Below are 21,472 nucleotides of genomic sequence, written 5' to 3'. Positions count from 1 at the left end.
CATAGCTTAATTCTAAGCATTCACATTAACATTACCAATAAGCTGAAGTTTAAAGTTTATTCCCCCCTCTGCTTCTTTACCTCTGTAAACTTGTAGAGCTAGTTATTTTTCGATAATGACCCAGCAACCAAACAAATAACGAGCCAGCAACAGCCTGAATCCTCGATAGTGCAATGGGTTGAGATGCTGTTCTGTTTCGGTACTACTTTTGTGACTGAAAAGTTCCGAACGCTCTATACGTACGAAGTATACATCTCTGGAGCAAACAATACAAACATACCGCATTTAAATTAACAACTACAGGCCTGAACACATGAATCTCCATATAAAATCCATGAGTTCGGTTGTTTTCTGAATCTAGATCTGCCGTGCACAAGCCGTTCATCACAAGCAAATTCCCAAGGCAAGTAACTCATACTCTGGCGACAAGAGTAGTTCCCCTTCTTTTAACGCAGTTTCTTCGACAACACTGACTGCAATCCGACGGTCAGTTTTCAACAATATTTCATTTTATAAACAGATCACACGCAACCAAATGCACACATCTCATCAATTTAAACAACATAAAGCGGTTTCATACACTATTTTCCCCAGAAATCTGAACTTCATACAGAAATTAACGTTGGAACACGGGTGCAAAAGTTCGTCTGCTAGTCCCATTTGACGAAAGAACATTTACTAAGCGATACTAAAACATAAACAGAACACACAATATCTGCCTTTACCGCCACAGCAGAATAACAGCATATCTGTGTACTGGATTTTAGTCCAAAACAGGGAAACTGAAAAGAAGTGTTAACAGAATGGAATGAATTGCACGGAACTATACAACCGCGCATTAATCGATCGCCTGCGCAGGTTGACTGGTTGAGTGATTCGGATTCGATCAAACTTTCGCACAAAAACTCTTGTTTTTTTGAAATAACTGAAGAAAGGAGGAATAAAGAGGTTACACACCTCGTCTCAGTGATTATTAAAAATAATGGTCTCAGTTCGCGGTCATGAAAAAGCTCGCTGAAGCTCGCATTTTTCATGATCCGCTAACTTCGACCATTATTTTTAATAATCACTGAGACTCGGCATGTAACCTCTACGTAAACAACCCAGATAGCATTTTAGGCGCTCACAAAAAGCATGCTTATTTCTGTCAACAAACATTAATCTGATATAATTTTCCCAAACCCAGCCGGCCTGTACATTTCATTTGAACCAAGCCTTTTTTCCCTTTCCTTTTTCAGACAATGTCCTTTGACCAGAAAAAGCATATATATATTCCTGAATACAAGAGCATTTTCCACAATGAAGATGTGATTCAGGTGTGCCTAATCATTTAAAGGCACAGTAAGCCTCCCGTAAACCATCACAGAGCTCCCCGAGCGTCTACATACAGTACAAGCATACTTCCATTTAAACGCTCACCGAACGGGAACATCCTGGCTGCTTTCTGTCGAGCGTGAGAAATTTTCAAAGAATTTATTTTCGTGGCCTTGGTCCTCAACAACAATGGCGCCTCGTTTTGGTGCTGGACGGCTGTTATGAATATCCCGGAAATCACGCCCGGACAGTAAGCCTCCCGTAAACCATCACAGATACTGTCAGGCTTTTACACACAGTACAAACACCCTTCCATTTGAACGCTCACCAAACGGGAACATCCTAGGTGCCCTACGTAAAGAGCGAGCAATTTTTAAAGAATTAATTTTGCAGATTGTCTCGAACACTTTTTGGACCCATCCTGAACTCAGGTCAAAAATGAGTTACTTCCCTTAAACTGGCGATAGCCGTGGATCGATGATTATCAGAATGTTTTTGGACCGTGGTGCGTTTTTGCGCTAGACCTAACTTTTAAAATCTAAATAATAAATTGACAGCTTGTTACACAAACATTCTTTAATCATAAAAGAATTCTTTTTTCATCAAGACAAGATCAGTGCAATTCGAAGTTGTGAAAGTTTGAAAAAAGAAAAGCCCGGAAGCAGGGTCACGCAAGGGTCGTAGCAGACGACGGTTTATCAGTGCATATCGCCGTTCCTCTCAACAGTCAAAAGCCATCGCTAGAGTTCTTGTGAACCACAGCCGTTTGTTTCGTGCATAAAAACGTGCTATTGTAGATAAGCTCACATCGAGTCGCATTCAAATGACTAACTGACGACTACATTGTGAAAAAGGGAAACTGGATCACACGGGTTCACAATGGCTCAGGGGTAAGATAAACCACGCAAAAATAAATTCTTTGAAAATTGTTCGCTCTTTACGGAGGGCACCTAGGATGTTCTCAATTGGTGAGTGTTTAAATGAAAGGGTGTTTGTACTGTGTGTAAAAGCCTGACCGTATCTGTGATGGTTTACGGGAGGCTTACTGTGCCTTTAAGGCCAACATCTGCTGGTATGCCAGCTCTACAAATTCATGTCAATTCTGTCATGTCTTCTTCTTCTTCAGCGTTCCAGAATTGTCTAGTTACGTGTGAGCTCGTTTGCCCATTTGGGTTCCCCACACTATACTCTGAGAGCATAGTCAGCTTCACTCCGCTTTCGTTGGGTAGGCATGCTGGGTATTTTCGTGTTTCCATAACCCACCGAACTCTGACATGGATTACAGGATCTTTTTTGTGCGCACTTGGTCTTGTGCTTGCGTGTACACACGAAGGGGGTTAAGTCACTAGCAGGTCTGCACATAAGTTGACCTGAGAGATCGCAAAAATCTCCACTCTTAACCCACCAGGCGGCAGCGACCAGGATTTGAAATCACGACCTCCTGATTAGGAGGTCGACGTCTTACCACCACGCCACTCCGTCCGTCAAGTCATGTCTGAACTGTACACACCTTGTCAGTGATGTGCCTGGTCAGCAGAATCCACACGGCACAAGACTGCGTTGTTTTCAGCTCCAGCCTGTACTGCGGGTTGTCGCTCATGTTGTAGCTGTCTTTCTTCGGCCCTTCTTTGCATCGCCACGAGCTACAGTGAGACAAAGATTCACATGTTGTGTCGAACATGATGATCTATTGGAAATTAGCTATTAGAACAGACCTGTTTACCCTGACATGAGGCAAGTGGAGCAAGGCCATGCTGAATGTGGAGTTTGTGGGATTCAAAGTGGAGTTTACATGTATAAAACCACGGAGTAAATATATTGCTGTGCAAACTGTAAGAAATTAAAAAAAAGTATTTTCTGACCTTTATTCACTGCTGTTAAGTGTTTGATGAGAAGATAACTTTTCCATCAGTTTTCTTCAGATCTAGCTTGAGTTGATAGGGACTTGTAATAGGCACTTTTCATTTTTTTCAGTTGATCAACGATTATGTCGCACATCATGGCTTCTGCCCTCACTGTGCTAGTCTCCAATGAATCGCTATGGCTGTCCTGCGACATCACAAAGAAAGAGCCTATTCCCGTTTGTTTCTGTTTGTCGTCAGGTGCACTAGCAAACTGTTTATGGGATGCTGACTGCACGTGGCGAGTGCAGTCGAACAGACCACCGTGCTGGCAGGAAGAGTCCGATTTGCACAAGGAGCAGTGGACGAAAATTCTCCCTTTCTTGACGCTTGTAGACAAGGGTATTTGTCGTGATAGTTCTTTTTATATTTCTGTGAATGGACAGCAGAAGCACTTTTTTTTTCATTACATGTTTTGCTGGTATTTCCTCAACGTCACTGTCGTCAGTCTTGCAAACGCGCTTTCCTGAAGACGCCATCCTTGAAAAAGAGAAAGATTTTGAAAACGAGGCTGCGATAATGCGTTCAACGTACCAGCTGCCTGCTGGGAGTTGATTCGAAACTGACATGCCAGCCGCAGCGTGCGGGCAGAGATCTGATTGGAGCTATTGTTAGACCGCGCTGCGAAAAGTTGACTCAAGTTAGGCTTATGCACTGAACGATCGGTACTTGGCTAAAAACGGAGTTGGGGAATTCGAAATGCGGAGTCTCACTTTGAGCTGCGGAGTTGCGGAGTAAAAAAAAAATGCGGAGAAAACTCCGCTCAATGCAGTGGGTAAACAGGTCTGTTAGAATAGCAAGTTGTTTTTATAAATTCGCAGAAAGACCGAAGCAAGAGTTTGCCCCTGAAATCTGTTACTTTCAACACAACAGCTCTCAAATTTATCAATATGCCCATTACACACAAAGCTGCCTTATAACAGAACAGAGACATAAACTAGAATAAACAACATTTCAGTACATCTCAATCAGGAGCTGACAGTTGGGTTGTGTGCATGTCTCTTGATTGTATTGAGTCGATTGGCACCAGCAGTCGAGTTACCTGGAAGGCAGTTCTTCTGTGTTTTCTAGGTAACTGACCTGGGGTCAATGCGACACGACTGGCAGTTTTTGACCAGTATGCAGCTTCATAAATACTTCACAAGAAGCACATATATTGTTTTAAAATACATGTACAAGACATTCTTCTTCTTCTGTGTTCATGGGCTGAAACTCCCACGTACACCTGTGTTTTTTGCACGAGTATGTTTTTAGGTGTATGACCATTTTTACCCCGCCATTTAGGCAGCCATATTATGCCGCTTTCGGGGGAAACTTTAAGACATCGCACACGTGCAACAGCAAAAATATACTTGCAGAAAGTAATCCGCACACAATTCTAACAACCAAATACTGAACAAAAATGTTAAAAAAGAGCCTATACACTTACTGATGCATGCATGTGGTGTACTGAAATAGCTCTGGGTTCCAGTTGATGTAGAACACATCAAAGAAGCGACACAGGGAGTCATAGTCAATCCAGAACACACCTGCAAGATTTTAATTTGTCAATAAAATACTGGGACCAAAACAACTTTGGCATAAAGAAAATACTGCACAGAAACCTCCCACTCGAATAAATGCAAATGTGTACAATGGCAAATTAACCCAATCAAAGGTTTCTTTAAAAAACAAAAAAACAAAGGGGGGAAAAACTATGCATTACATTTTGTGTAAATCACAAACTGCCAAGACAAACAAAACTGAAAACCAGAGTACGTGTCTCACACACACTCACACACACCCAAACACACATCATTCCTAAATACAACTCCTAGTTTTCTTTGCATGTGTCTCACCATTGTCATGCATCTGTGCACTCTTTGGGTCATAGTTCAAGGCCTTCTGAAAGTCAGGCGTCCAATGACCAAGGTCATTCTCAGAGTAGTTTCCCTTCCATCGCAGATGGTTCCAAGGATTTTTCAGCATGAATAGCTTTACACCCTGTACGCAAAGTTCAAATTAGAATAAGGCACAAATATTTTTGAAACCCAAGTAATGTAATTTCAAACATAATGCAGACAATTTATCAATAATTTAACCAACAATGCAGACAATTTATCAATAATTTTACCATCATGCAATCAATCAACAAATGTTAACCATTTCACTATTAATGGTTTTGTTTTTTCAGTAAATGAACACTATCAAGCCACACATTTATCCATGGCAGGATTCAAAGCAGAATGACACAGTTTTGTTTTTGTTGTACATGTAGTTGTTTTATTTAGGCAAAATGCAATTCACCGTGTCAATCTCCTGTATAAGATGACTATTCAAGTAGAAAGGTGTACAAAAATACTAAGCAGCAAGCTAAATAGTAAATACATGATTAAATAATTCATGCATATCTAACATTGTCAATTCAACACAACTTCATTGTCTGACTGTGGATACAACCAAACAAAATTCTTTTGGTTTGTCGCACACAATAAATAACAGTAAATTGTCACAGGAGCACATTTGATTACTCATTTGACAGTTTTAGCACATAGCACAGACAATATGATTCAATCTGTCTTAAAGCAACACCTATTACTCCTCCTCACTCCCTCACCCACAACCTCACCTTAAATTCTCGCATGTCAAGCATGGCGTATGCATGGGTGGGGACCAGCCCTGCCCTGTCGGCCTCCACTTCGTTTAGCTCCCCTGTCGCCACAGTAACCAGACAGTGGCCTTGGTGGAAGCGGTCCTTGAGACGCGCAAATTCCTTGTCGGCGTCAAACTCTGCGGTGCCTGGACGGATGGCCACTCTCTCGGGAATCCACTCTGTCAGCGCGTGGAGATCAATGTTCTGAGAGGAAAATATATCTGATCTGATCACAAATCTTACAAGACCATTACAGAATGGATAGGACACAGCTGTTCATTTCCCCCTAAACTCTCCCCTTTAGTTCCACACACTGCCTGCTTCACCCCTCCCTGCCCTGACCCAGTTTCTGGCATTCCAGACTGGCCTGCACTATCTGGCCCCCGTGGGAAAACCAGAGCCCTCTTTATCTTTCCTGGAGGCTGGCAGCGAGATGCCACTAATTAACAGTTTATCTCTGGCTCTGGTTTGCGTACCACACTTCTCTCTGAGTTGAAACTTTATAAGTTTGAATGAGAAACGTGTGTTATATCTGCAACACTTGATTTTGTCGGGTTCCGTCCCGTAAGTGTGTCTTAAAAGACTGCTGACTGTAGCGTGTTTATACACCTTGTGGTTCACTAATGCACTATTTCATTATTGTATACGTGTGATTTTCGATGGTTTGGACAGGCAGTTACTCGTGTCAGGTAAGACGGAACCCCTTTTCACCCAAACCTAGTGTAGTGCATGTATGTGTTTGTCATATATACCCAATGTGGAAGACAGAAAAAGTGACTTTGTGTTTTTACAGTCTATTGTAAAACACATGAAAACCTCTCGCACGCACAAACATTTGAAACATGGTTGGCTTTTCAGTTATTTTCAACTTCACGCATGGCACGCATGTCTGAATGTATGTACGTCGTGTTTGGTGTCTTTGGTTATGTATGGTCCTTTCTTTTTTGGTTGTAGTGATAAATGTACGTTGCTTCAAAATGAGACAATTGTAGACGAAGCCGAGCATGTCTCTTTTATTCTTTTGGCGGCGAGCTATCGCCCTCGCCGGGGTTTGTTTACGTTGCAGCGCCGAGCGCTGGCAGTAGTATTGCGCGGGGCGAGGCTGCTTTTCGTTGCTCGCGCGCAGCAGGGACCTTATCAGGGGAAGTACAGGGAGCAGCCGTGACAGAGGGTCATGACCTATTTAGCTGCTATATATATATATATATGTGTGTGTGTGTGTGTGCGTGTGTGTTAGCGTGTGTGTGTGTCTGTGTGTGCGTGCGTGCATGTATGTGGTCTCTGAAATATCCCAATTACCTTCATCACAAGAATTTGCTTTACTTCTTGTCCCAGCCACAAAGATGGCATCATGCTGTCAACACGGCCATATAAAAAAACTGTAACCCTGATAGAAAAAAAGCTCAGGATTGCAAAAGAAGATGGCTTCTTGTCTTGATCTTTGAACACTTGTGTGTGTTTGTTGTAAGCATGTGTGCATGTGCGAACTTGTGAGTGTGTGTGTGTGTGCCCTGAAATATTTGAGGGGAGACCACTACATCATTACCACAAATCGATGGGTTAAAACCAGAACCATCTAACTGGATTTCCACCATTTTGAGAAATGGCCACTTGAAGATTTCAACCCCTTATAACAAATAGTAAACACAGGATTGTAGCCCTCATATTTTACACACTTGACTTAGAGGTAACACTGGTCATGCACACTAGTAATCAATTTAATTGAACAACTTTTTCATATGCAAAAAAGGTATAATTTGTTCTGCTTCCAGAATACACTCCTGCTCTTTTCTCAGTTCTGGAGCTAGAAAAGCCCAGTGCACCATAGCTGCTTCTGACTTCCACACAGACCCCACTGTGGCCTGTGCTACAGCAGTCAGAAGCAGCCTCCTCGCACATAGCATGTTCTGCTTCCAAGCAAAACTTATACTGTACATTAGTTCAAATCGTTTTTCAAAGTTTATTACCGTCATAAACAAACAAATGTCAAGTCACTTGCAAAAATATCATCAAGGACTCATGTATTCATTCATTGTGTGGCCTAATGAACGCAACACGCATAAATAAAAATTAAATTGCCGGTACTTTTCATAGCGAAAAAAACCCACAACACACACGCAAAACTCTCTCTGAAATCATTACACTTTTTTTTTATTGTGTTTTTCAAGAAATCCCAACGGTAATCTTATGTTGTATCAGCTCATATCGTTTTGCGTTACGCACAAAAACTACAAACCCAATAACACTAACAACAAACCAAACGAACAAAGCAGCAAACAAGCAAGCAAACAAACGAATAAACACAAGGCTGAAGGCGCATTTTAACCACACAATGCAAATGGTAACAAAATCACGAGCTTTAGATCCTGACTGCATGCTCTGTTCATTATCAAGAAAACAAATAGGCATTCTTACCTTTTGTTGTACTTTCCTCTTCACAAAAATGTTGTGCAGAAAGGTCGAAATAAATAATACACATTTTGCACTTTTAACAGTCGACCTCCTGTACTGCTTTTGTCTTAGCCGTTTGACCAGTTATTCCTGTGTAAAATTCATCTCTGAGTGTCTTCGCTTTTCGAACACACCTTTTCCCGTAGTCCCGGGTTGCAGAGTCTTCAAGTTCGGCTGAACTTCTTCTCATGAGGTGTCACATAGGATGCTTCCTTCATCGATGACAGAATTTTCTTTGTTGGGGTTCCATAAACAGATGGAAGAGATGCTGTGGTAGTTTCACCTTAACCGGGAGCAGTGTCTGACATATATACTACAAGCTGATGTGAATACACCTACAGGGTAACAGAAACTGTGGAAGCACACACAGGAGAAAGATGTACAGGAGTTGGGTAGCTTGATTCATTTTTGAGGGGTGGAATCACAATCAGCAAGTATTGGAGTTGATGCATGACTCGAACAGGATAACCCCCATTCACCATGTTCTCAAAAGGATCTTCGATTGAAGAAACAGCACAATCATCATATTTTGGGGTAGATTTTGCCAATGGAGACGCATCAAAGTCATCAGGTTTCACTTTTAGCATTGGCAGAAAGGAGATTATGCAACCGTAATCCGTGAATCCGTAGGACAGTCTCCTGAAATGCATGGTGCTTCTTACTTGCCTGGACGGCCTGATTCATCTCCTTTCAAACAGCGTCTGCAAAAGACATGGATACTATGAATGTTATCTCCTTTGAACAGGCAATTACTACATGTACTTCTATTTTAAAATTATTAACCGATAATTAAAAAAAAAGGTAATTGCCTCCGTATTATCGCTTCTGCGTTAAAACTTTGGATAGTTTTCGTGTTTCTATTCACACAAACAAATGAAACATTAGTACTTGATTACACTCTGACCACTCATGCTCATCAGTTTGACATTGTGATAACCTCTGAATAACAAAATATATTAGAGTCAATTAAACTGACAAAATCCATCAACCAAATCATTCATTAATCCATCTTTACAAGCATACACAAATACTGTAAACACTGTACTCACATTTTTTAATTTTTTAACAAACACTAAAGAGCTGCATGGATACACTACAACATTAAGGCATGAGCACATGCACACACCGTCACACACAAACACACACTGACACAAACAAACACACACGCGCGCAAGAACATTCACGCTGAAACAAACACATTTACCTGCCTGTGTTTTACAATTAGGAAAACAAAACACAAAAAGCTAGGAATCAGTTTGCAGATACAGGATTTAGACTGAATCAGAAGGTTAATCCCCTATATATTTTAAAAAGGAATCTGAATTTCAGCTTTTATGGTCTGTTCAAATGGGGAAAAAACATAATACATGAAGATACTCACTTGAATCTGTGTCCTGACTCGAGCAACAGCCAAATTGACTGTACAGCAGATGTAAAAATGGCAGAGAGCTGTTCTCTGTTCAAGTGTTTTCAGAAAGTGGACCATCCTTTTGTCAGTTTAGCACACCCCCCCCCCCCCCACCCCACCCCACCCCCTTGCACCCACTTTACCACCAACCCCCCTCCCCGGCCCCAACCCCCTTATTACCACCCTCCTCCCTCAATATCAAGGGACTGCAATCTTTCCTAATTCATTCTTCATACACTCTTTATCACAGGAAAGTTAATTGTGTTTAAACCCTGTACATCCGGAGTCAGGAATTCGGATACTGACACTTGACAGGTGTCACTGACCTGTTTTAGTTCCCACAGTCTATCAAATTCCTTTGTCTGTCGACAGCAGACTCTACTACTGCTAGTTACACTATTCTGTGTGCTGGAGGAAATCCTACACCACACAGAAAGGGTCAAGACCAGATACCACTACCGCGAATGTGCGCTTATCTGGCTGCGCTGAAAACAGGAAAAGTGACTGTGACACAGCAAGCAGAAGAGGTCAGGTGACGATGGCTGCATCTGGCTCGCAGTGAAACACTCCCCTTTCCCCACAGGCCTCAGTAGCAGAACAGACTAAACTGAACTTAGCACGTTCTGCTTCCAACCTGGATGGAGTTAGAGGGTTCTGCTTCCAAGATGAGCAGGAGAAATGCTTGGAGCCAGAACAAATTATGACTTATAAATACGCAATTATGCAAGATTTTCAAGAATCCTTCACAGAAAGTGAGAATCATGTTACCATAAGTCAAATAACTATAAAGTTGCAAAACATGTTATTTGGAGGTAATTGGTTCTGGTTTTAGCCCATCGAAATGATAATCATTACAGTGAAATCCTCCTCGTAGGACACCCCCCCCCCCCCACCCCAATTTAAGACTCCCTCCCTTTCAAGAACCTGTTTTTTTCAGACCTATTTTTCACAACTTCTGTAAATTGACCCGATTTTAAGACACCCCCTTCGCTCCTTTTTCTAAGACCTGATTCTCTCGGATTTTGAAAAGTCTTAAAAGACACTGTAATCATTACCGAGTTTGATCCGGGAAAGTCGTAGCCGCCCATGACCTTCATGTAGGCTTTCTCCAGCATGGAAACCCACAGCTCGTTCTTGTTGTTGGAGAAGGAACACAGCAAGTCCCCGTACTTGCTCATCGGTAACGTGTCATCGATGATCACCTGAAATATAAAAACATGCATCTCTCAACAGTTTTTTTTACAAGAAAAGTTATATACAAAATTACGTATAAATCTGGTAGAGTGTCAAAAAACTTGTTCCTTATAATGGCCACTACTGCCATTGAATCGAAAATTTTATTAGTAAATTTTTATTTGATTAATATACTTACCCGAATCACATAAAGCATTGACGCAGTCTGTGATGCTAAGGTCTGAAAAGGCTACCCGTCTTAAACAATTTTAAAGGGAAGCAACCCAACCACAAAAAGTGTAAACGTAGCCATGGTAATGACCATATACCCGGGGAGTTACCTCCCATTGGTCAATTTTGCCCCCCCGGACCCCCCTAGCAAGCTAGGCGCTTTGTGCCGTCGGCTCGGCGCTTCGCGCCTTCACACCCATATCTTCACAATATACTTTTGGAAACCCCCCCCCATAAAATGAACTGATCCGCCCCTGCAATGTATTACCTTACTGGGAGAATGCAAGTTTCCAGTACAAAGGACTTAACATTTCTTACATACTGCTTGACTAAAATCTTTACAAACATTGACTATATTCTATACAAGAAACACTTAACAAGGGTAAAAGGAGAAACAGAATCCGTTAGTCGCCTCTTACGACATGCTGGGGAGCATCGGGTAAATTCTTCCCCCTAACCCGCGGGGGGTTGCTGTACCTCTGGGCAGGATAATCAAATGTGCAAACACAATAGTACAGTGGGACCTCTGAGACCCTCCATACTAAGATTCACTCTACTATATACACTCATCTTGCTGTGTTTTACAAATGCTGTATGGAAAAGTAATGAGGCAAATTTTTTTTTTTACGTTGCAATTTATCCATTTATGGCCTGACCTTTCTCCACACTCCATTGATGTTGAGTTTCACCATGTACTTGCCACACGGGTTGTACACCGGTTCACCGCTCCGGTTCTGTGGGAACACAATACTGCCGCAGACAGAAAATCAAGTTGTCACAATCAAACATCACATTACAGTGAACCCCTTAAGACTTTCCTACTTTTCAGAACTTGATTCATTTCACACACTCTTTTCATCACCTCTGTAAATTGACCTCCATTTTAAGACTCCTTCCTTTGAGACCTCATTTTCTCAAATTTGTTGAGGTCTTCAAAGGGGGGTCAGGCCGGGGACGTAGCTCAGTCGGTAGCGCGCTGGATTTGTGTCCAGTTGGCCGCTGTCAGCGTGAGTTCCTCCCCACGTTCGGCGAGAGATTTATTTCTCAGAGTCAACTTTGTGTGCAGACTCTCCTCGGTGTCCGAACACCCCCGTGTGTACACGCAAGCACAAGACCAAGTGCGCACGGAAAAGATCCTGTAATCCATGTCAGAGTTCGGTGGGTTATAGAAACACGAAAATACCCAGCATGCTTCCTTCAAAAGCGGCGTATGGCTGCCTAAATGGCGGGGTAAAAACGGTCATACACGTAAAAGCCGTGGGAGTTTCAGCCCATGAACGAACAAACAAACAAAAAGGGGAGTTCCACTGAAATTGATGAAGTAATACTCCATAACATATCAGTGCAATACAAATTCATAGCAAGGAGTTTTAAAATAAAGCTTCCTGGATAGAACCGCTAAAGTTTAGTACAAGTACTGTCTATACCTTTCCCATCACAAAAACATTGACAGTAACAAACAAACAAAAAGGGGAGTTCCACTGAAAATGATGAAGTAATACTCCATAACATATCAGTGCAATACAAATTCATAGCAAGGAGTTTTAAAATAAAGCTTCCTGGATAGAACCGCTAAAGTTTAGTACAAGTACTGTCTATACCTTTCCCATCACAAAAACATTGACAGTAACATCGACACAGAAAATCCTTCATCAAGTTTTTTAACAGTAAATGTGCTTCTGGGCTGAGACCCCTTTCCTAAGCCATAAACCAGACATGCATACAAATATAAAAATATGCTGCAGCCTCAAAAGCCTCAACAGTCTAACACAAAAAGTTTTCCACAGAATAGTTAAACAAGACACACAACAGTGTGAGATGATTGTATTGATTCGAAAATAACACAGCTGCAAACGCAATGAATACTAAAGCTACCTTCACTGAGACTCACCTGGTAATCAGCTTTTTCCTGAAGCGTTTCTCATACTGTGCAGAGATGGCTAGAGAGGCTACGAAGCTGCAGTCTGACACAACAGTCTGAAAGCAACAAAATGTCGCAACCATTACATCGACAAATCTTTCAGTAGAACCAGTCTAAGCTACAATCCTCATGATCAGTCCTGCAAGGGATAACATATATACCAAATCATGAAAATTTATAATAATTTTCTTATTTATTTATACTTACCAACACAATGTTATTTTGCATATAACCCCTTAACTATCGAAAGGAAAACGAAAGTGAAACTAGAGTTATACCCCAGAGTGGCCGCCCTGGCCGGATGGTGCTAGTAGCGCTTGGCGCCAAAACCAGTGTCATCCGGTCACGCGGGCGCCATCTTCACTTCACCCTTTTTCGCTGACGTGTCAACATCGTCTGCGTTTTCTGGATCATGCAATCATGATACTTTCAGAAAATTAAATCTCAGGTAGATAGAAACAGAACCGTTAGTCGCCTCTTACGACATGCTGGGTAGCATCGGGTAAATTCTTTCTCGTCCCAACCAATATGGGACTCCCCCTAACCCGCGGGGGGTATGTGTACAATTGGCCATGACAATTTCATCAACAACAAAAATATGAGGTCCCCTGCTGAGCCGACTACTAGAAGGCAACCTGAGCTGTACTACACAGAGTAAGAATATGTAATTTAATTCAAAGACACACAAACACACACACACTCACTCATGCGCACACACACACACGCGCACTCACACACACTCACATGCACACACTCACACACAGAATACAGAAAAACGGGAAGACTGGGTGATATACAGAAACAAACAAAGAGAAGGGGTAAACATGATCAGTAAGGCATCCCTTACCTGTCTGATACTAAAGCTGGATATGGCGTAGATCATACGAGGCTCAGAACAGTAATCTGAGGGTCGTGCCCATTTTGCAAACTGCTGCGTCTGCTTGGGTGACAGGGCCAGCCTGCCGTCCTTGTCACTGAAACCAAAATCACAGTTAAGGACAGGCTTTAATCAATGCAAGTGTTTCACGCCATAATTCTACTACATAGTGCTTTTTTTGGCCTGCTAGGTCCTACACGCACACCCCCTCCCTTCATGCTACTTCTTGGCCCGGAGAACAGTGAAACTCATAGCCATTTACTGGATTCTGGATTCAGTTGTTTTTTAAATCCAAGGTCTTGACTGCTAGATTTGTATAAAATATGGCAATGAAGAAACTGGACTTCAACGCTAAAGAGTCAGGCCAGTTCAATTATCCACACTCATAAAATGAATCATCATAGAAACAGTGCATTTTGACAAAATAATCATGGGTGCATCATAATTACAGGACAGAAAATGTTCCTCAGACTTCTTCAGATCAAATTTGCTTGAGGACGTCAACTATAGGGTGGTCCCAGGCAGGACAACTTTACAGCCTTTAAACTAAACATTTTGCAAGACATCTCAGATCATGAGCACAGTCTAGTAAGCCTTGCTTTGCTTGGAGGAGTTTTTCCTGCTCTCAAACCATTTACATTTGATCGAGTAAGACTGTGGTGGGAATTATACTTACTTGTACACATCTAGGCAGCCAAACTTCTCTCTGTTGTCCACAACCATGAAGGGCACATAGTCTCGGCCATTGATCTTAGACGTTTGTCTGCACGCACATTGTTAACCTTTAGTATACCATTGGACAGAAATTGTTTACTCTTCTTCTATTGCTATAATCAGTACAACATTTATTGCATCAGTGATATTCATCAGCCTGCCAGAGACATTTTTTTTCCATAAAACTCTTTATCTTTTTTGTGTCCAAAAGGCAGTGAAATGTTATTCTTTCTGTATTACATGTACCATTAACAGCACAACATATGCAGCATCCGTAATACTGACATCAACTCTTTATCTTTTTTTGTGTCCAAAAGGCTGTGCAATGTTATTCTTTCTCTATTACCATAAACAGCACAAACATATGCAGCATCGGTAATATGCATGATTATTATTTCTCAGCCCTCAGGCGAAATAGAAAGGGAAAAAGAGAAAAAAAAGGATCAGGGGATGGAAGGGACGGGAGACAAAAACCACTTTCTCACTCAGACATTCATGCATGCAACCACGCACTCAATCAAAAAAAATCAACCACAATAATAAAAGAATGGGACAAGAAATAAAGCCCTTCGCACCCCCCCCCCCCCCCCCCCCCCCCAAATCATTGATACATTCAAGACGATCGACCCACCTTAGTACATCAATTTCCTCTTTGGTGTAAGAGCTAGGACCACAGTTGATTGGGCCACGGCGACCTCCGCTCCCTGCACCTTGACCTTGTAAAACTGGTCGATGGCGCACAGACTTCTTGTCATCATCATCATCATCTGCGAAGAACTTGATGCCAAAAGGGGGCAAACCTCTTTGTGGAGAAGCCTGTGCTCTGTGGGGAGCTGTGTGACTTTCCGCAGCATGCTTCTTCTTCTTCAAAGCTTCAGCCCTGCAAATACAATATTTTTTTTCAACCTCATAGACATTTTTCTTGTCAAGTTCTTCTCACTTATACAGCGGAAACCCCCCTTGTTATGCCCCCCACATTTAAGACTTCCTCCTTTTTAAGACCCTGTTTTCTAAGATGTTCCGTTCATTACCTCTGTAATTTTACCTCCATTCTAAGACTCCCTCCTTTTTAAGACCTGACTTTCTCAGATTTTTTTAGGTTTTAAAATGGGGGTTCCACTGTAGCTCCTAATGTCGTGTCTGTAAACAATCTGTTGTTTCCCATGCATGAGTGATTGAAGACTGCAAGATGCTCTGCTTTAACCGTAGCCTGCATGTAAGGTTACCCAACATTGTTATTCAAAAGACTTCAGTAATTTCTCGTGTCAGGTAAAAACTACAATGGCAACACAATAGAATATCAGAATCAAATTTTAATTCAAAATAAATAGATTGTGACCCCAACGTTTATGCAGGAAGGACAGTGCCTTGAAACGATGCACAGGTATAATTCCTCAGATTGACTTACCTGTCTAGAGCTTCTGTTGCCATTTTGGTCACTTTGGTTTTGAGGCTGTTATCTTCTGTGGAATCTCTCTGTGCAAAAAAAAAGAACATTGCTTTAAGAACACAATAATAATGCTAGAAAAACGTGTTTGTAACCGAATTTAAAAATGAAAATAGAACGGAAAAAAAAAGAAAGGTAAGTTTACAGGCCGTTCAATTATAGATAACAACAAAAAATTGCTTTGAACATTTTGTCTCTAATTACATGTTCCACAAATTTACCTTTCTAGTTTCTGAATTTTTTTTCAGAGACAAAGATAGTATAAAAATAAAGGAATGTAAAAAGAAGAAAAAAAGAGGGACAGAGGAAGACATGAAACACACACACACACACACACACATCATAATGTTCGTGTACATGTGTATATAAATCAAGAAACCATAGCAGAAGCATGGCTTCCCTTTACATTTAACAGACATTTGACCTTTAGCTTCTTCAGCCAGTAACACATTTTCTTCCCACAACTATAGAATCCATAGAAAAACAAAGAGAAGAAGAAGGCCCTCCTAAACAAGGATGGTAATAAAAACAAGAACAACAACCAACCAACCAACCAATCTAGTAGTAAACAGGACTCACAATTTTGATGCAGAGCTCCACGGCTTCTGTGTAGAGGTCTATAGCATCCTGCATATCCCCCTTTTCATCCTCATCCAACGCTTCAGTCAGTAGGAAGCGCGCCCTCTCTAGGTCAATCTGTGTGATTTCATTGTCACATTCACCATAATCACAAACACACGTCATTTCACAAAAGGATTTCCCTGCCCAGAATTCCAAACGGTTTAAGAGATTTTAAAGATTAAGTTTGGGACGACGACGCCCTATGGCCGGTAAATTATATAAAGCGAAGCAAGCGGTTAAAAACAGGTGTTGACAGAGCCAATGAAGGATAATAGGAACTTGTAAGATCATTCACCTGAGACCAGAGTTATGCCACCATCATCAACATCATTAATCTAGACTCCCCCCCCCCCCTTTTTTTTTTTTTTAGTTAAGACAATCACAAATCTAGGGATGAGGTGAATTGAAAGGATTTTCCAGTGTAATAACAACAAAAATGCAGTCTCAACTGTTCCAACAAAATCTTCCTTAAAAGTCCCCTCTTATATTCATTTATCAATTGAAGTCTGCCATGGTCACATTCGTTGTTTTCCGGCCAAACCTAACCCAATCGGGATGCGTGATAATAAAAATCTGCCACAAATCGCTTGTAAATTGCTGCGCTCAACCAAGTTTTCAAGTCGCTGTTAAATCTGAACAAATTCGGAACTAAATCATTGGGACCGCTCAAATGGCAGAATGCCTGCTGACTTGGCCTCAACGACTCCTGAGCGACTTCAAACCAACTAAAAGTGGTGAAAAGGTTGCCATGTGAAAAGCACTGATAAAATGCCAAAAGACTTAAGTATGGCCTATTACCCTCACTAACTACTGTCTGCGTTCTGAGTGCTGAAATCCCTTTTTCTATTTAATCTTGATTCTGGATTTAAAGTAGAAAGTAGACTCTTACCTGCTGTTGGGATTTTTCTTCTACCACACCTCCATCTGAGTTTCCATTCTTTGCAGAGACTGGTGCAAAAATATAAAAATGAAAAATCATTGAAATCCAGGAGGAAAACGCACCAATTAAATGATGCACATTAAAGTAATTGTGAATAGTTGATTTTAACAAAGGATTAGGATGCTTGCTATCTTTGCTTTTTTTCCCCTCTAATATATAAATTTAAGAGTTGCAAGTTCACAGAGGAAGGTACCTGTGTGCATTGGTTGCTGTGTGTGCTAATGCGTTGAGTCTTAACACTTTCTGCCCCACCTATGTTGACCAAGGTTTTTTTTGCCGAGACCAGCTGTGCTGCAGCACGTCACTCAGAATTGTAGTAACTTTGTAGCAACTGTGTATCAACACGCTGGAATGCAGGAGTTAGATGGACGTTAAAGGAAGCTACTGAAGCTAACAGTCTGAGCGGATATATCCGTACCTCAGTAACCTGGTCAGAATATAAGAGCCATATGAGTGGGTACGGATATATCCGTACCTGGAAGACAATGAGTTAAAGTATGCATGTGTGTGTCACAGTGTGTGCATGTGTGCGCGCATTTGTCTGTTTTCATTTGTGCAAATGTATGTGTGTGCTTGTGTTTTGTTATGTGTGTATGTGTGTGTGTGTGTGTGTGTCTGTTTTCTTTGTGTGCGTGTGCCACAGTGTCTGTTTTCTGTGAGCGCATACTAAGTGTGTGTGCTTCCATACACACTCACTCATGTCTTTGATCTGCTCAGCTCTCAGCATGTACTCAGTGGCTTTTTCCGCCAGCGAAGGGTGAGAGCCACCAGCATGTACTGCAGCCAGCAAGGTTTGTGCTGCCTCCTGCAAAAGACAAAATGTACACTCCATTTTACTTTATCAACCATTATTACAGTGGAAACCACTAAACTTGTCACTTGCACTTTGCATTTGCGACTATCCTTTTTACAATACCCTGGCGCTGTGTTTCGTTTTCACAAGAAGAAAGTTTCTAGAGATCAAGCAACAATAAAATGTCAAAAGACATGCGTAATATAATTGTACAGTTTGTCTTATAATGATTGAGAATTAGTATTTCGCTTGTACTAAGTGTAAAATTAACTGCAGTGATGTTTTTTGTATGTAATGAAAAGAGATTATTTGTTCTTTTTACACAACCAAATAATATAACTTTATCTCGTCTGCCCTATTCTCAGTTTGAGAATGACTGCATGAGACATCGGGCTCCAAAACCATTGTCAATCAGCCTTCCCTTTTTTGCGTGTTTCCCCTCCATTTTCTTTCAAACCTTGTTCGTTCCGTGTTGCGTCTGCTTTTTGTTGTCTTTTGTGTTCTTGTTTTTCCTGATGAAGCTTCCATAAGCGAAAATTCATACCGTCTTGTCTCGGTGAGTACAGTATTCCTTTGTTTTTTAACATTGTCAATCAACTAAATTTCCTGCTTTTGTCACCACGCAATGCACAGTACAGTCAGTGACTCGAGTGAGTCACCTGTGGTCATTTTATATGGGTCACTTAGCTCTTGTTCTGTATCCTGCGCAAGTGTTTTCACAAAATCAGCTGAGAAAGTATGCTTCCCTATGGAGAAGAATGTCTTAGGCTGTAATTACAACCTTTACTTTTATATTTGCTCTAGTTGAAGTTGTCAAAATAACAAGTTTGTTTCAGTAAACCCTTGTGCAACCAAGGGCAATAATTGGCATCTTGTGCAGCCAAAGGGAGATAATTCACAAATCAAACTTGGTTTTTAGATAGAGAACATCATAACCATCATATTGATACACGATATGTCGTGACTTGTGTATGCTATGAAAATATCGAAATTGTTTGAAATCAAAGGCAACATTCTCAATAATTTTTAGACAGTCAGTGTATGTCACTATGTGCAATCTTAAACATACTTAAGATACACATTGGTAACAACTAACAAGTAATCTAAAGTCAACATATAGCCAGTAAACTGAAGCATTTGAAAAAAGTTTACCTTGTGATGCAATTGTTCAGAAATGTAGAATTTTTTTTGGCGCCTGTAGATTAGGCCAAAAAAAAAGTGTCTGTTTCTGGTAATATGGCTAAAAAAAATAGGGTAGGTAGGTAGGGATTTTTTTTTTTTTTTTTTTTCTCCCCAAATGTAGACCAATAAAACTAACTTTAAAAATCGCGCAAAGAGACTGGATTCACTATACATAGAGACAAGACACTCAACACATTTACAAATCTGTGACAAAGACTGAAAGAGTATGACATGTTTTTCTTTGTTTACCTGGTCTGATATTTCCATGATGAAACAGAAAAAAAGACATCTTACATCTTGAGCTTGGACAAATGGGAAAATTTTTTGAGTTTGGAAAAAAAAGGTTTAGGGTCGGCGCCGAAATTTAGGGTCGGTCGGGCGACCAGAAACAGACAATTTTTTTTTTTTTGGCCTTAGACTAGTAATAAACCTCTGTTTTATTCTCCTTTTCCCTTTTTAGGCAACCATATTGCCATCTTCAGATCCAACTCAATAAGATACACTAGTTTTTCACACCTTTTGTCATGCCACTTGTGCGACTATGATTAGTCTACGAAGCAGCGTCTCATTTTTTCCCCTGCATTTTAGATCCTGTTGACATTTCCTTCATTGACACTCATCCCTTCAGTGAATATGGGTCTTTTTTTTAGCCAAACTCCTCAAGTGTCACAGGATATGGTCCATAAAACACTCCAAAACTCTTAATAAATTACAAGACTTAGGCTCACCGTGTAATAAAAGAGTGCCATGTCATATTTCTCCTGCTGATCATGGGTCACAGCTTGGTGCGCAAGGTTTGCACCCTCTTTCTGCAGGGTGGTGGAGTCAGCCCCATGGTAACCAGAGTTTGGGTCATACATTCTGCAAAGCATGCAAGCACTCACGATTCAAATGAGTACACAATATGGTCAAAGTGCGACTTTCTCCATAGTATGGCATATCACAATTGAACTCTGTGAAACTGAAAACATACAGGTTTTTAGACTTTACTTTCAGTTTCACTTCAGTAGGCCTTGTCTCGCATAAACAGAGAGAGAAACGTCCCCAACTAAAAAATGTATTTGTGTGTCTTGGAACATTCAGCTTGAAATGTTGTCAACAAAGTGAATTCATTGGATGACTGATTAAAATACCAATTAGTGCAGCTCATACTGATAGTGACACACACTGGTCTGCTCCATCTTATGACCCCTTTGTCAGTTGTTGACAGTTGCACTTGTGGAAACTTTCATATCTGTATCTGTATCTGTCTGTTACGCTGCACTTGTAAAACAAGTCATCCAGATGTCTGGCATTGTTGCAGCGGAGTGGGGGGTGCGCAGCTAGTTCTTTATCGTCGTCTGGCTACTGCCAGCGCCGACTTGAAGCTCTCGGTCGATGCCGAGGTTACAGTTTCTTCATCTAATTGGTTCCAGGCCACTACAGTCTTTGGAAAAAACGAATGTCTGTATTGCTCAGTGTTACAGCGTGGCACAGTGAAGCATATATATTAGAGTACGCCTCCTGTCAACAAGCATATTCTGTATCACAACAACTGAAGAAGAGACAGCTGGAAAAAGAAGTACTAGAAGCACTTCCTTTCTCTCCCTGTGTTGTCAGTTGTGTGTGATGTGACTAGATTACTTTTAGTTTTACTAGTTTCAGTGAATCGTATCAAAATAAAGATCTCTAGCAAGGTACAATATTTGGAGAAAACAAACAAGAGAACAGCTTCACAGTACCTGGGACGGATTTGTGTTCACAACATATCATGAGTCAGAGTTGCAACACAAGCTCAAATCGTTCTACGATGACTCGATTTCGTCTCGCTTCCTCCTGTTTTACTTTCGAGGTGTGTTTCTTGTTCTTTTTTACGAAAGAGCTCTAA

The 21,472-nt window shown here is 41.1% G+C and overlaps 1 protein-coding gene across 1 annotated transcript in view; it reads right to left on the bottom strand.

Annotated features, from left to right (window-relative positions):
* LOC138981520 (calpain-7-like) overlaps window positions 1-21,430 on the bottom strand; it is a 25,589-nt gene extending 4,159 nt beyond the window's left edge. Inside the window, exons 1-16 of the mRNA XM_070354465.1 lie at window positions 21,327-21,430; window positions 20,334-20,466; window positions 18,327-18,435; window positions 17,580-17,638; window positions 16,649-16,765; window positions 16,031-16,098; window positions 15,254-15,502; window positions 14,585-14,671; window positions 13,879-14,005; window positions 13,002-13,087; window positions 11,767-11,860; window positions 10,762-10,908; window positions 5,824-6,051; window positions 5,054-5,198; window positions 4,645-4,744; window positions 2,825-2,957 (exon numbers count right to left, since the gene is read on the bottom strand). Of these exons, the coding sequence (XP_070210566.1) occupies window positions 2,825-2,957; window positions 4,645-4,744; window positions 5,054-5,198; window positions 5,824-6,051; window positions 10,762-10,908; window positions 11,767-11,860; window positions 13,002-13,087; window positions 13,879-14,005; window positions 14,585-14,671; window positions 15,254-15,502; window positions 16,031-16,098; window positions 16,649-16,765; window positions 17,580-17,638; window positions 18,327-18,435; window positions 20,334-20,465 (1,881 nt within the window). The 5' untranslated portion in view covers window position 20,466; window positions 21,327-21,430. The remainder of the gene's footprint in view (window positions 1-2,824; window positions 2,958-4,644; window positions 4,745-5,053; window positions 5,199-5,823; window positions 6,052-10,761; window positions 10,909-11,766; window positions 11,861-13,001; window positions 13,088-13,878; window positions 14,006-14,584; window positions 14,672-15,253; window positions 15,503-16,030; window positions 16,099-16,648; window positions 16,766-17,579; window positions 17,639-18,326; window positions 18,436-20,333; window positions 20,467-21,326) is intronic.
* Window positions 21,431-21,472: the final 42 nt, after the last annotated feature.

This window comes from Littorina saxatilis, linkage group LG12 (assembly GCF_037325665.1).
Source record: "Littorina saxatilis isolate snail1 linkage group LG12, US_GU_Lsax_2.0, whole genome shotgun sequence".
NCBI lineage: Eukaryota > Metazoa > Mollusca > Gastropoda > Littorinimorpha > Littorinidae > Littorina > Littorina saxatilis.
The sequence above is the reverse complement of the archived record's forward strand: the minus strand, read 5'-3'. Positions and strand labels throughout refer to the sequence as shown.